This window comes from Cinclus cinclus, chromosome 3 (genome assembly GCF_963662255.1).
Source record: "Cinclus cinclus chromosome 3, bCinCin1.1, whole genome shotgun sequence".
Taxonomy (NCBI): Eukaryota; Metazoa; Chordata; class Aves; order Passeriformes; family Cinclidae; genus Cinclus; species Cinclus cinclus.
In genome coordinates, this window is record NC_085048.1 from 42,785,010 (window position 1) to 42,800,920 (window position 15,911).

The 15,911-nt window shown below is 41.2% G+C and overlaps 1 protein-coding gene across 1 annotated transcript; it reads right to left on the bottom strand.

The window, feature by feature from the left end:
- Positions 1-5,813: 5,813 nt before the first annotated feature.
- Positions 5,814-9,245, bottom strand: POPDC3 (popeye domain containing 3). The gene is made up of 3 exons (XM_062488703.1): positions 8,755-9,245; positions 6,933-7,041; positions 5,814-6,143 (listed from the first exon to the last, which is right to left on the bottom strand). The coding sequence occupies exons 1-3, from the start codon at positions 9,243-9,245 to the stop codon at positions 5,814-5,816; spliced, it is 930 nt and encodes a 309-aa protein (XP_062344687.1).
- Between the last annotated feature and the right edge of the window lie 6,666 nt (positions 9,246-15,911).

Genomic DNA, 15,911 nt, shown 5'->3' on the forward strand with positions numbered 1-15,911 from the left:
GCTACTACAGCTGGATTCCATAAATCTTTAAAGATTTCGGTGTGAGAGAGTTAGATGAACAAAGATCAGCAAGGAATTCCAGCACAACAGCTGTTTTATAGGAACTGCTGACACCCATCCTTGGGTATCCTGGCAGATGTGAACTGGTTTGCCTCACTCTTGTTATGGATTGTTTTTCATTTACCCAGGGTAAGAGAACACATATAGGAAGACACTGGGTCATACCTAATGTGTTTTAAACTCATCCCAAATTTTACCTGCCAGTATCTCACCCTTGTACCCATGTCCTACAGTTGGGCATGGAAGTCCAAGCCCTGCCTCAGGTATCTAGATTGTCCTACACTCTTCCTAAAACCCACACATGGGAAATATTAAAGAAATATGTGTGCTTCATGCCCACTGAGCCCAGACTCCTGCAGGCTGCTTGGGATCACCTCACAGAATCCCTTCCTGGGGACAGGAACCTGCTCATCTCCTTTCACAGATCTGAGATGCTTTGAGGCTTGCTATGATGTGCAGTTTCTATAGAAAGGGATGGTGCCCACTTCTATACAATTACATGGTTAGAGCATTTATCCATTAAATGGGATTTTTGCCTCAGTGTCTTTCTTGGCCTAATGTCCCTTTTACTCCCAGAAAATTTTTATATCCCCCAGATTTAGAAAAGTTTAGGTGGAGAGTTATTAATAGACACAAAGAAAAGTATGGGATTCACTGCTGAAATAGTTGTTTATTACCATTATTTTATTGCAGTTGTTTATTTATAAGACTTTGATGTCTTAGTTCTTGGTCACCTACCTTTTATCACCATTTATCTTCAAAACCTCGCTCAAGTAGTGAAATAATCTTGTCTTACAATAAACCACTAAGCCCTCAAATTAGCAGCAGCAGTTCAGTTGACAGCTTAAAAAATACTGCCTGTGAATCCACAGCAGAAGAATAACTGCTCTAAAATCCTTCTGCTCTCACAAGGTTTTGGGAAAGCCCCCCCCCCCCCCCCCCTTTTTTTTTTTTTTCCCCCACTCCAGAGCAAGGTTTAACAACATTTGTAGCTTGCAGAAAGATGGTTTGGGTTTGCTGGCAGAACCCTCTGCCAAGTGACCCTCTAGGAGGGCACTGCTAGCCATGGTATGGGACACAACCCCAAATGTAGAGCTAAGTGATGCCATGCTTGTGCTGCCTTTCTCCTACACACTCCTGCTGATGAAGCTCCACCTACATGGTTTGATTCATCAGCATGAGGTGGCTTGATTTACATGTTAAGTTCAATACATCTTTTGATTCACACAGAAGCAGAATTACAACAAGTAGAAAATGATGGGATAAAAACCTACAAGAAAGGAAAGTTCATCTGAATTAGAAAAATAGAAAGAAAGGGTGTTTTTCCTTAGGAGCCCTGAACCTATTCTATTTAATACATATTAATGTAAATAAAGTAAGCATTTTCAAGAGGGATTAACAAATCAATTTAATATGGTATTTATTTTGTTGTATAGTAAAAAAGTCTATTATGCAGTAACAGCTAGGGAGGAAAAATATGCATTCAATTATTGCTGAAATAGAAAGAAAAATATTAATCTGGTCATGTCTGAATTCAACATATAAATTTTTCCTTTCCTATTTAAATAGTTTTCCTCTATATAAAGAGCTGCAGATTTGTTTCCCTTTTAACACATGGTTTGCAATATTGTTCATATGAGCAACACAATATTTTGTTTTAATTTTCATATACACCGAGACCAAATATGTCTTATATTTATCATTCACCATAAGCAAAATCTGTAGAGCACTTTTTTCCCTAATGTAGCATCAACATATTATTTAATTACTACAAGCATATGTCTTTTTTGTGGTATGGCAAATCTGTGCAATATCATCCAAGCATGTATTTAATCAGTTTAATGCTAGGGGAGGTCATATCTCTGTAGGTATAATTTGCTTTGTTCCGAGGAAATAGTTCCTGAAAACATTAGGTCCTGCATTGCCCTTCTCAGCCACAAAGCCCAGCCTCTGTTATCACAGGCAACTGAATAAAATAACCTTTTTCTTTAAGAGCTTAAAATTTGCCTTGCATAGTATATTAGCTACAACAGTACATTGGGATGCTGGTTATTCCACAGTTTCTGTACTTTTGAATGGAGTTGCATGATGGAACCTGTTACCTGTACTTACACTAACAGTAGTTTAAAAAATACTAAATTGATTATTGCAAGATCAGTCCCATGCTCCCAAGGAGTCAAGATTTGCTTTGAAGCTGTAACTACATATTGCTGCAGCCAACAAATTAATTTACCAGAAGTCCAATTTGAAATAAATATCTCTTGGATAAAATCTGCATGAAATTTAGTTTTCCTCTACTCCTCCTCCCCCTCTGTTTTGAACTGTCCTAGGCCATACAGTTTCTTACCTTATGTAGCAAATTTGAACCCTTCTTCAGGCTGTAAGAGTAATTCCAACATGATGCCCATATAATTATAAAAACGTAGGAAAATCAACTGATGAATGACCACATCATCATGTGCACAGATTCTGCCACTCTTACCTGTAGGTAGCACATAAATGTAGACATAACTCCACAGAAGGTTATGGAACTGGTAAAAATGTAAAATATGAGTAAAGGAGAATCATTGCAGGATCAAGAAAAGGACTTACTGATAGCAGTATGGACTCAAGTATCCACTTGTTTGAACCGGTTATGAAGGAATCTGATCACCTCAGTAACAGTTATTTCAGAGTAGTAACACAGGCATAAATTGGATGATACTCAAGTCAGAACATCATCTAGCTCCAAATGTTTATTAACCTATAAATAATCATAGAATGGTCAGGGCTGGAAAGGACCTTCAGAGGCCATCTAGCCCAGCCCCCCTTAATAAGTGGGGATACCTTCAAATACATCAAGCTGCCCGGAGCTCCATCTAATTTGAACGTTCCCAAGGACCAGGCACTCACCATCTCTCTGGACAGCCTGTTTCAGTGCTTCATCATGCTCATAATAATAAAATTCCTCCTTATGTGTAAATATATCCTTGAATTCTCCCATTACCCCTTCTCCCATCACAAGAAGCCCTGCTATGAAAAGTCTATCCTCATCTTTCTTGCAGGACCCTTTGAGTACTGAAAGGCTGCAATATAATGTCACCTGGAGCCTTCTCTTCTTCAGGCTGAGCGACCCCAGCTGTCTCATGACTGGGTATTTACAATCTCACAAAGCTTGTTTAATTTCACTGACATCATCCTGAGGATGCCTTCATTTAGGCAGATTATACAGCCCTCCCCAAAGCACTGGTTTATGAGTTGCATACCAGAGTGTATTTCACTGCATGTTTTACAAGTACTGTCCAGATTAAAATCAAAACAGAGGCAGAGAGAACTTCTGTCTTGCTTCCAGCCTTTTTGTGTGTACTTATATTATTGTAGATATTTACAGCTGAATTTTACAGCTGAAGCATTCTGCTAGTCATGTCTCAAACAGATGCTGGAAAACTAGAAACAATTTTTAAAAAATCACTCAGTGCCCAGAAAGCACAGTAGCAACACCTAAACAAGATTAGCAAAGAGTATGTTCAGATATTGACTCAGACACGTCCTGGTAGAGATTTTTGACAGTAACCAATTCCAGCAGAGAAAAACATCACAGAGGATTGTGTTTGGAAAGTGTGTGACAGAAACCAATGCATACAACAGTCACAAAAAAAGATAAAATTATCAAAGTATGTCATGAAGCACTCATCATTCCCCAGTATCTTTCTAAGTGGTATGCTACAGCCTAAATAGAATATATAAGCTTGATATAGAAATTGGGTGAGTAAGACTCCTTGGTCTTATTTTAAGGTGAAGATGATGCAGCTAATTAACTTTAGTAGGGTCAGAATTTAGTAAAGACAAGTCTTCTTGAATAAATAGGCCAAACCCAAATGTTCAAGAAAACCAAGGAGAACATTAATAAATTATTTATATTACACCTATGTCTAGAATAAGATCTCTTTTATGTACTTAAAATATTTTAATGTTTGTACAGACATGTAATGTCAGTACATCCTTGCTACAAGCTGCCAGCCTCTGGAACTTTGTGCCTTAGTTATCATCTGAACAGGTCTTTAAAAGCCATCAGTGAACTGTTTGCATTTTTTTCCAGTTCTCCTTTGGCCAAGACAAAGTAGTTCTGTGACTCCGGGACTTCATGCATTAAGCAATACATACAGAACACATTGCCTGGAAGAGTTATGAGAATGATTTGGGGATTATCCCATTGCATGCTGGGGTATTTATGTTTGGCTGGTTTTCCTCTCTGAGGAAGCAACACAAAACTAAAAGCAAAACTTGTATCATCTTATCTGCTCTACTCTAAATGTCCTTCAAACAGATAGTGTTTCTCATCACTCCTAATAGCTTTTTTTATACATACTGCATGATTATCCTTCAAGGGTAAGACTGCATCATCATTTCAAGTCCTCCAGAAACAACTCACAACATCTAAACTGATATGTATACCCACACATAGAGAAGCACACAAGGGTCATCCTACCAAACAAGCCAGCAACTTCAAAATATTGAAAATATTATCTACTTCCAGATATATCAAGCAGCAATCCATTCTCATAAAATAGTAATGCTTCTTGCTTTTTGATTACTGGCAGGCATCAGGCAGAGCAGTAGGAAAGTGAGTTAGCAAAGACATTTGGACATTTCTCTTCAAAGGCACAGTGACCCCCGAGGGTCAAAACCAACTCTCTCCTACTGAAGTGCAATCTGAGGCTCCCTTATGTCATTAAAGCACCACGGAACTAGGGAGAGAATACCTTTAAAATCAAGAATTTCATAGGCACAGAAAAGTGACTCTGGAAGCTAAACAAGAACGTGCCAGTTAAAAATTGCATTTATTGCTGTGGCTGTTTTAGTCTCTTCCCGACAAACACAGCTAAAAAGAATATTATACAACAAACTCCAATGGTTTGGCAGTAGATTGACTAACATAATTTATTGTACATGTCATGAGGGGCACTGGCACTGCAGAAGCCCAGGTCCTACAGCATCACATTCTATCAGAAAGGCTACACAACCATTTCTCTAAGCTGTATTTGCAGCAGTTACAGCTCTTTTACTTTTCTAATGCCAGCAAAGACACTTATGTTTGTTTTCACATAATGCCTCTTAAGGACAGCAGAGAGAAACCTCATGGGAGGTTACTCATGGGACAGAATTTGTTGTTTTTTGTCTGGGTTTTTAACAATCTTGTTGTACATTTCAAAATCTTTCATTTCTTTAAGAAACAAAGCCCATGTGATCATTCCTTAGTCTTTTTTTTCCTGCAACATTATTCATGTAAATTGAGAGAATGTTCACATGGCATAAAAAAAAGAACATTATAAGCAAGTTTCTATATTTTGAAGACAACTTACTTGCTTTCATTGACTATTCTGACTATACTTCATTGTGACAACATTTTTTGAAGAAAATGTAATAATACCACAGGCTTGCTTTAAAAAAAAAAACAACAAAACAATGCACCACCACAGAGGCCACCACAATTGCAATAAGACCTCAGACTTATGATTTGTTCTCCTCCAAAGTGAAAGAGGTGAAGATCAACAGGAGTGTCAACTGAAAGTAAACATATTGCACAGACAGTGAAAATGCAGAAGCCAACCTACTGGCTTGAGACAGAGAATTCAACCTACTGCAGAGTTAACATAAATGGCACTTGTCTATCAAATTTGGCTTTGTCTGCTTTTGCCTTTCTGCTCTTCTGCTTTGCCACTTTCCATTTCCGTTCACCGCTCCGAGGAATGGCTGCAGTGGAATTTCCCTCCCTAGGAGGGTGCGAGGAAAGAGCCGCAGTTCGCCACCCCCATGGGCTTGCGCCGGGGGGAGCCTCGCTGGAGGTGGTGGGGGTGGTGGGAAGGCTGCACGGGAGGGGTCTCTGGAAGCGCCACGTGGTAGAAGTTGGGTAAGCGGATGTCGTACCTGAAGCCTTGCCCCACGTGCACCCTGTCATTCAGGGCATACAGTTTTTCAGCAATGTCACTCCCAATTAAAATTGAGAACAGGCGGGAGATGAAGCGGTGTTTAGCGAACAGCAGGTAGAGCTTCTTCCTCCTCCAGGCCACGTACCGACAATCTGTCTCTGCTGTAAGTGTTACCTGGAGAAGAGAGCATTGAACAGCCAGGTGACAAGGTGGTGCTGCTGCTGCCCTTGCTGGGAAGGCACCTCTCTCTCCCAGCAGAACCTGACTACTGCAGTTAGAGCCTTTTAACCGAGCCAGAGAGCTCTGGGGGTTACTGTATGCAAAAGGCAAGTGAGCAAGGTGACTGGATATGGACTAAGCGATCACATCTAGTCAGCCTCAATGACAATATGCCTGTGCCCATATGGCATGCCTGGATAAGTGCCACATGGATGCCCTGCTTCAACCCTGCACTCCCTGCTCCACTCTTGGCAGCCTCAGCTGAAAAAGCAGGTCTAAAGAAAGCTCTCAACAAATGCCATTTGTCCTCGTGACAGCAGACAGACATCAGATCCAACACAGACAGGAGCCAGCGTGTCAGTCAAGTGACAGCAGAGCGCAGGGCAGCCCCAGCTGACACTGTGTCCCATGCTGTAACCCATGCCAAGCTGTGTCACGGGCACGTCTTCCCCTGGCTCACCTCCCATTGGGAAACCTCTTCAGCACCAGCTTCTTCCCACCCTGAGGAAACCTGGCTTCTCAGGGCTGAATATCCACACAGCCAAGGCATGCAAACAGAGCCTACTTCCCAGATTAGCTTTAAGAAAATCCCTGTTTGTTGTAACAAGACACAAACAGAAAAAACAGTCCAACAGATAAAGAGAACTTCACAAACTACTGGGATGCCACTTGTTTGCAAACTAAACCCACAACTGAAAAAAAAAAAAAAAACAAAAAAAAGAAAAAGCAACCCCTTAACTTTACCTGGAAAATTCCCTCTTCTGTGGGCCTCAGTGAATCCCATTCAGGAGAGTCCAGAAATTGAAGAGGAAAAATATAATGCAGAAATTCCCCATCAACTGTCACTCTGATCCTACCAAGACAAGATGTGTTAATTTGTTAGCACTACCTGTACACCAGCAATGACTACTACAAGAACGTGCTATTTCTACTATCTGAAGAGTTTAAATATAGCTTTGAAAGCATGAAAAAGCAATCAATGGCCAACATTACCCTAATTATATTCTCAACCCAACTTGCTCAGGCCAGTAGAGAGAGAATGCAAGACAATCATGCAACTGAAAGAGAAATCTTTCAAATTCAAACCACATTATTCTCTCTCTGGTAGGTCTGTGCAGTGATGCACAAACTTTGCTATTAAAAGGCCATAATACACTGGAGAGGTGAAAGACTGATGCCCATAACACCATTTGCCTGCTTCCCCTGAAAACCATTGGATTTACTTTTAGTTTTGGCAAGTATGTATTTTAGAGAGAACAAAGTGGCAAAAACTGGGAGTGGGAAGCAGGAGTGCCCCACAGCATATGTTAGGTACACCTCTCTCCATGTTGAACAGGAATTACATGCCCACAGGACTATGTCTGGAGCCAGAAGAACAGCCTGGAGGTATGGGATCTCTATGTGAACGCTGTGGCTTTCTGAAGATGCCAAGGAAAAATTTCCTTTCCTCACTACTATTTAAATAACAAATAAATTTGAAGGTACACAAGCTGCCCTGTACCACATGGTGAAGGCAGCAGGAACTCTGGGTGATCACTGACTGGCTTGGCATGTAGAAGGATGGATACCCCTCCTCTGGTAAGACCAAAAGCAACTTCCATGAGGTACTTCCTAGAGAGTTCCCAAGAAAGCTCTGAACTAGGGTGTCACTAAGGAAAACTGCCCACAATCAGTATTGTTCATTGCAAGTAGTCCAAAATCAGATGAGTGTCAAGCTGCCTACAGGTTCCATCTACCCATGCAGCAGGCTTCAAAAAGCACCCACCAAGTGTCCCATCGAGGGCAGTCCACTTCCATCACCTCTGGGTGTCCAACCTATTCTCATGGTGGTCTGGGACTGCACCCTGCTTTGCATACCTTCCCTCCAGGATGCCAGAAAGCTCTCCTGGAAGCAGGGAGTACAAGCAGGTGGATTTACTGCCTCAGGATCTAACACAGGGCCACAGTATACAGTAACTGTAGACCCAGTTCTGCAAGACTTGATAAGGCTCAACTATGTCCTCTTGTAATAAAAGGGCACTTTTAAGTCTTTTTCTCTCCCTTAGCAGTACCCTTCTCCCAACCTCTTGAAAGCAACAGAATACAGTCTGCATCAAAATCAAGATCTTTACTAAACAGAGTTTATCTCAGTATATTCACTTTGCAACTAACTTTTTGTCCCATTTTAGATGATGCTAGTAAAGAAAAATAGGACAGATGCTGTGCTCATCAGCTAGGCAGCAGACAGACAGCAAGCCATAACCTGAACACTGAAAAATCCAGATTTATTCCCTTTATCTGCCTAAACTGTTAAATGGTATGATATAGCAGCCTAGAAAAGAATGACTTCAAATTCTTTTCTTTATGCTATTACAGATTCTCTGCTTAGTGTTTTTATGCTAGTGTCATCCTAGATAAGTATATTTAACCTATTAATATTTATATTACTTGCATTAATATTTAATCTATTGTACTGGAAAATAAACAATGCACAAATCAGGCTTTTACTTTTTTTTTTTCCTTTCATTTTCATTAAGGATAGGAAAATAAAGATATTTACAGGAAACCTGAACAAAGCAATACCAACCTGCCTGACACAAGCAAGGACAGTTTGTCAATAGGTGTTTTGCCCTGCATGGCGTAACAATGTTCCTTCTCCAGGGTAATCACTTCTGCATCGCAGCACAAGACAATCTTCCTGTACACAGTCAAGGAAATTCCCAGAGGCTGGAAGAGAGCACTGTAGAGTTCCTGGAATTCTCTGTCAAAGGCAACACTCCGGACTTGGTAGGTAACATACACAAACTGGACGAAGCATATAGCGAACAGCACAAAATTCCAGGAGAATATATCAGCAGCACACACATCCAACCAAGCCCAAACAGAAGAGCAGAGAAAGCCCAGTCCCAGCAAGCTGAAGACATAGAGGAGCCCAAAGAATCCACTTCCACCCATGAAGCCCACAACAAAGAAAATACTGGCTAGGTGGTAGATAGATCCCTCCGCCTCTTGCTTCCAGGTGGTACACGTAGGATGTGCATATATCAGACTTTCCCAAAAACTTGCATTTTCTCCCATGGCTGGAATAATTTTTTGATTCAGCTATATCTTGAAAATTTTTATTTAAGAGATGCAGCTAGTTTTGGTTTTCCCTGGGTTTTCCATTCTTGCAAACTCTGCTCAATGATCACATAACATCAGGGTTTCTTGGAGTGAAGTTGCACTCAGGATTTCCAGCAACAAAGCAGCTAACATTCTCAGTGCTGTTCCTCATGAGTACATTCATTGTTTCGACTTTGGTCATGTCATCTGTAGCTCCATCTGACCTAGACAAGTGAAGAAAAGATAAATTACTTATAAAATTATTTTCATCAATAAATTTTATCAAAGTTTTATTGCTTAGAACCACAGACTGCATTATAGGCCAATTACCCTTACAACTCTGTGATTCCAGGATCAAACTTTAATATTCATTCAGCTGAAGACCATGTTTTCTGTATCTGTGATCTCTGTGGCAACCACTGAACTGCAACTGAATCCATGTAAAGCTGTGTGTTGCATTCACTATGTCCTGTGACAAGCAAGCCTTTGTACAGCCTCACTGCTGAGAAGGTAGTTGGCTTTGTTGGTCCAGACCCTGCTCCCTGAGAGCCTTTTTAAATGTCCTACCCAGCTGTTTAACAAGACAAGACCAAGACCAAGACAAGACAGTGAACTCTTCTTCCTTGTTCACCTCCTCCATCTCTCTCTGGATTTCGGTCAAATCATTCTCATTAACGGGTTAAGCAAAGCTGCTCTCTGCTCCTGGAGACAACAAACTCCATCCCCAAACACCAAACAAGGGAAACCCAAGTGTCACAGGGGATGGTCTTTTCTACTCCAAGGATAATAGGTAAAAAAACCTCTGTCATATATAAGGAATACTACAAAGCTTAGAGGCATCTTGATGTAATTAATGTTATTAGAACATGAAGTAAGTAGTCCTGCAAAATATGACTCAAGGGACATTTACAAAGCATTTTTATAAATTCAAAGTTCTACATCATGAGTTTCATGCCATGGACCGCATAATTTTATCATACAACACTCTAAAATGTGACACATGCCATTCATTTTCATATGGTGATGTATTCCTAGGAGTTTTAAAAGGAAAACACAGAACCAAGAAGCAGGAAAGAAACTGCAAAATACATCTAAAAACATCAAAACCAGTTTTCCATATTTGTCTTTTAAAATAAAAACACATACTTCAATGTGAGATTATACATGGTAGAAATTGCAAAGCCAGAATATATTAGTGGGGTAATCAGAACCGAAACCTTCCAAAATCTTACCGTCTGATTATTTTCCTGGTAGAACAGCAAGGAAACCAAGAAGTATCTTGTTATCGAAATTATCAGATTCTCTAGAATATCAAAGTAATTTGGTTTTTTTCCCCCTCACAAGAGCCACAGAAGTCAATACTTTAAAAGCACTGCTGTTGCAGTGAAACATCCAACATCATTCATCAGGGCTTTCAGTGGTGCTTCTTTTACAGTGACAAGTTTAAGAAATTAATAAAGAAAATTTGTATCATATTTCCTGGCCACCACTTTAAAGTTTACTTCTTTAAAGTTTATTCAAACCTCAACATTAATTCTATGATTGAATAACAGTGGTGCTAAATAATGACATAAAATCCCAAACAACTGAGCAGCAGAGCTCAGAACAAGAAGTTAGGAGACTCTCCCTCTCTGGGAATGGTGATAGGAAAGTCACTGGCCCATAAAAATACCACAGCTAAAGAGCACAGAACCTCTCCAAATTACAATGCTTGACATCCTCCTGCAGTGTAAGAGCCAGCATTACAAGAATAAGGTAGTTTCCAACTATAAGCTTTTCAGTTTGGTTCTCCATACTCAAATATATATACCAAATTCTATATATACCAAATACTCTCCTCTGGTACAGGATTCCCCCTCAGATGTAGGATGTATCCTTTGGAGACTGGGAGATAGAAACTGCATCAGCTATAAAGAAGTTACCTAGGTATGGTAAGATCACAAGGAATTTTAGGTGGTACCTCTGTGATTAAGGGGTTTAAGATTTTTCAATCAAAAGAAAGTAAAACTGGACCATGCAATTCCCAGACCTTGTGTTCTGGATCCAGTCAGTATTTCCATTGCATGGCCAGAAATCAGTGGCAGAAGTTTTTTGTTTGACTGATTGTTTGTTTGAAACAGAATCACTGATAACAGTGATTTTGGATTATTGTTAATACTTCTACTGTCCTGCTAACATTTTGCTCTAAGCAGTTTTACTGAAGACCCTAATTTCTAAATGAAAATAATAAAAATCAGTCTTTTGAAGGGAACCATGACTGAGGGGATACACTGGAAACTGTATCCGTGCCACAAAAAAAAAAACATAGTGGATCAGTAACTTACTTGACATCACCCACATCTTATCATCATGTAGGGTCACACATTGCAATAATTTGACATGACATAACAGTAATTTCACAGAATGTATGTACAATTTTTAATTCACTTATTGCAGTCTCAATTTGCCAACACTACAGCTCACAGTGTTTCTGTAAAACATCTATTCATGACAAGATGGGCCAAAATAATTTGGAAAGATCAGTACACCAGTAGGAAAATTATATAAGGTCACCATATGCAAAACCAAAGTCGCAACAAAACTGTTCTGCATTTGTAACTGTTTGTTTTCAGAATGGGACCTGTCTTCCAAAACCACTATGTGGAAAATTCCCACTTATTCCGTTATTTCTACACAATGAGAACTTCTACTGTGATGCAGCTTCTTCCAGACTGGAGAGGGCCTCTCTCCTTCCAGGCAAGAGCAAAGGTAAAGGAAGGAGGCCAGTGCTAGCCCAGAGCACAGCCTTACCAACACAACACTCTCCTAAGTTACACAAGGTGTGTATGCAAAAGCCTCTGGAAATACTGACAAAACCTACTCCTAAATGGGACTGATTTCTCAGGGTTATGGTGAAGAGCAGGCATGCTTGCTGCCAGCTAACTGTAGGCAGAAAGGGAGGATGCAGCTCTTCTCAAATAAGAAATTATTCTTATATTTGGGAGCTGAAGATTGTTGGCAATTGTAAATAGAGCAGAGACAATAATAGGTATGAACCTAAGTATAGCAAAATTTCCAATTTTGAAAGGTATTCAGCACTAGAAAAGGCCTTTCACATTTTTCTTTATGGGTCCTACAAGTTCAAAATTTAAAATCTTGAGGGCTTTGGAACAGTTACTCTAATTACGCCCTTCATCTACTGCAAGTGAGGTTGTGGGGCTGAAAAAAAAAAGCAAAACAAAAAACAAACAAACAAAAAAAAACCCCAAAACAAACAGCTGTGATACCAACGGGGTCATCCTCCACAGCAGCCCAACATTACCATTTGTAAGCACCTGGAGGGGACACCATCCTGGCACTGAGGTGCTTTGGCCTTCTGCTTTGTTTGATGTCCTGCTTCCATTGCCCTGACTGTGGTGAACAGTTATTGCCACAAGTTCATCTGATGGTGCTGATCCAGCAAGCAGGAAACTGCATTTAAAACAGTTTGTCTTGGCTGACAAAGCTGAAGAACTGTGTCTTCCCAAGCAAGCACTGAGTACTTTTTGCTCCATCCCCTGCCCATGGAGAAGGAGCACCATGCACAGCACACTCCATGCCATGGGGCTGCTAAAACCCCAGCTTCATGCAGGATGAGTCCTCCCAGCTGGGGAAGGAGATGTGCCCTGCCAACATAGCCTGAATTACTGATGTGCTCCAGAATGTCTTGCCCCACCACACATCCCACCTTCTCCAGCAGGAGCAGACAAAGTGATGTGAAAAATCAGCCCAGGCTAGAGATGTGAGCAATATATGGTGGCATGGACTTCTTTAAAATAAACAGTAGTGCTGAGAGGACTAAACTGTCATCAGAAAGTGTTAAAATCAGAGTTTGCTGGAGTTTCAGAACAGAAAATGGAGTATTTCACTTAAACACTACCAAATAAACACCTGCTCGCAACTTAAATTTTCATATAAACAGTACACTAAACCAGTCAAAACAGAAAGAATTGGCATTGTACAAATGCACCCTCCTCAAATGGGTGTTTCCCCCATACATTACAGTGTTCACACAAATAATTACCTATTATACACATCTTAACTTTGCTTGAGAACCATGTACTTTACCCCATTTTTGCCACCGATGATTCAAATTCAACTCAGAAGCTCTTAGTGTTAGTTACTGTGTCTGGATCACAGTAATTCCTGCAAAATGAAACTCAAAAAGCCCTGAGGCCACCAGCAGTTCTCTCGTTGGTCTTTTTTAATTAAGTCAAAAGTAAAGCTATTCAGAGTTTGAATAGTCCATTCTTTAGCTGCCTTATCCCAAGTACTCTGGAAGAAAGCCCTGAGCACTTTCACACTGTACATGCTGACAGGCTACAGAGCTGTACATGCTAATCATGTACAAGCTTGGCAAATTGCTTGCTACAGCTTTGGAAGCAAAAGGAAAGATTTTCCTTTTCAGCATATACACTTCTTTGCACAAGATGAGATCACGATGGATTTAGCACACTACAGTGCATATGTTTTATACATGAGCTAGGAGCCACAGCCTGGTTTAACACTCCAGCAGCTCCACCCAGGGCAAGGCAGTCCCTCCAGCCTGGAGGGGTCCTCCTGGCCTAGACACCCCACACTTCCAGAGGGATGAGCTCCAAGCACCCTCTCCAGGCTCACAAATTAATTCTGGTGTAGCAATCATTTCGATTATAAAAAGAAACTGCTCCTTAATTTCATCAAGTAGTTTCACGTGCAATGTAAAGGCATATGTCAGTTGAGATACCCCTTCCTTCCACTGCCCCTACATCTCTGGAATCCCATCTATGGCCACCATTCACACCTATCTCTTCCAATCCCTGTTCATGTTGCATACTTTCTCCAAGCTACTTTCCTTCTGCAGGGGGGCTAGATACCCACAGGGACCAAGAGAACCAAACTCTTAATTACAATGCAGTGTCTAACTGAGGGCACAGAGGAGTTCTGCACCTACAGAGAGCCACAGCTACGTGCCTTGAGGCAAGTATGGGCAGGTAAACCAGCTGTTTTCAGTGATAAACTCTTCCTGGACCCACTTCAGGCTGAGAACATGCATGCAGCAATAAGGAGAGTAACTAACAATATGAGCTACAAAACCTAAAACTTCTTGGGACTATACCCTAGAGAAAGCTGTAATTCAAATATTGGAAAACACAAGGTTTCCCCAGCAAAATAAAGCCTACAGAAAGGTGGAAGGAAGATAAGGAAGAAAAGGACTACCCAATCTAAAAGATGATGGTATCAAGATAATCAGTCACTACAGAACTAGATATAGTCATATTTCAAAGACACACAAGCATACAGAGCAAAGGTAATTAATTAGTAGGATGGCTTTAGAGATTTCCTTTGCTAGGAATTAAGTTAAGATGCCGTCTGGTGCCTAAAATAAATCTGGGGATACTATTATTCAAAACTTTATTTACTACAATTCTATTTTTTATGCTACAGGAAATCACATTAAATGATCACAACAACATCTCCTGGACTTATGTCTTAAGTTACTTGATACAAAAAAATTGTATATACCTAGAAAGTTTTGGAGCTGGTCTCCCCAGAGAAATCCAGAAGCCTATCTCAGATACCAACTAAGAGCTACTCTAGCCAACAGAAAACACAGAAGATAGGTATATCTCTCAAATTATTCCTCCTGCAGACATTATAGATGAAATCTTCATCTGTGTGGAGCCAGCATGCCTTCCTGTGAAGGTTTTCAGAGGAAGGGATGTGAATGTTTCACTGCGGAGCCTGTCTGCAACCCGAGCAACCATGCATCAGGATCCCACTCCCTGGGTGAGCATCCTCATGGCAGAATGAAGAGGGACTGCAGTGCAGTTCTGTGTCCCTTCTGCACAACATCACAGCTGCAACAAGAAGGGCAGCAAGTGACCCACCCACAGGAGTCAAAATGAGTCACTGGGAGCACCCTCATGGGAGGAGCAAAGATGGATTAGCACTCCCTCAGGTTGAGGCAGGCATCGCTGTGTCCCGTTCAAGTCTCACAGCTGTCCCACCCTCTCGATCAGTGCTCTGAGCAGAGGCTGTCACATGGAAGGTAAAGTGTCTCAGGAAAAGCACTCAAACCACGCTCTTCCTAGTCCTTCCAGTACCCGCCTGGGCTGCAATTCCCAAACGGGACCCACTACATCAAGATCATCCACGTGATGTGACACCTTCCCAGACACTAATCCTTCAGGGAACACTCAGAGCTGCAAAACAGGCAGCTGGGGCATGTCCAGCCATCAGTGGTGCTTCACTGCCTTCAGGACAGCTCTGAGACACGACCACCAGCCAAGCAGGACTTTCCAGGGCCAAAGCCCTGCTCTGGTCAGGCAGAATTTAGGCTACCATGGTTAAAGTTTGTTCAACCAAGCAGCCCCTTCAGCCAGCAGCCGCCCAAGCCTGGAGACACCCCAACGCCACCTCTGCACTCAAGTCAATGCTCCACACGAAGAACCCACCAAATGGCATGAGGCCAGTGACTGCTTGTCCTCCTCGCCAGCCAGAGCTGTCTCCCATCTCCCTGCTGCAGCAGATACAGAGCTTCAGCAGCAGACGTTTCATGGGACTTTCCACTCATTCACCTTATTTGGGTGCAGCTGGGAAAGCCTGATTTTGCCTACAATTTGCTTAAATTCCTACTAATAT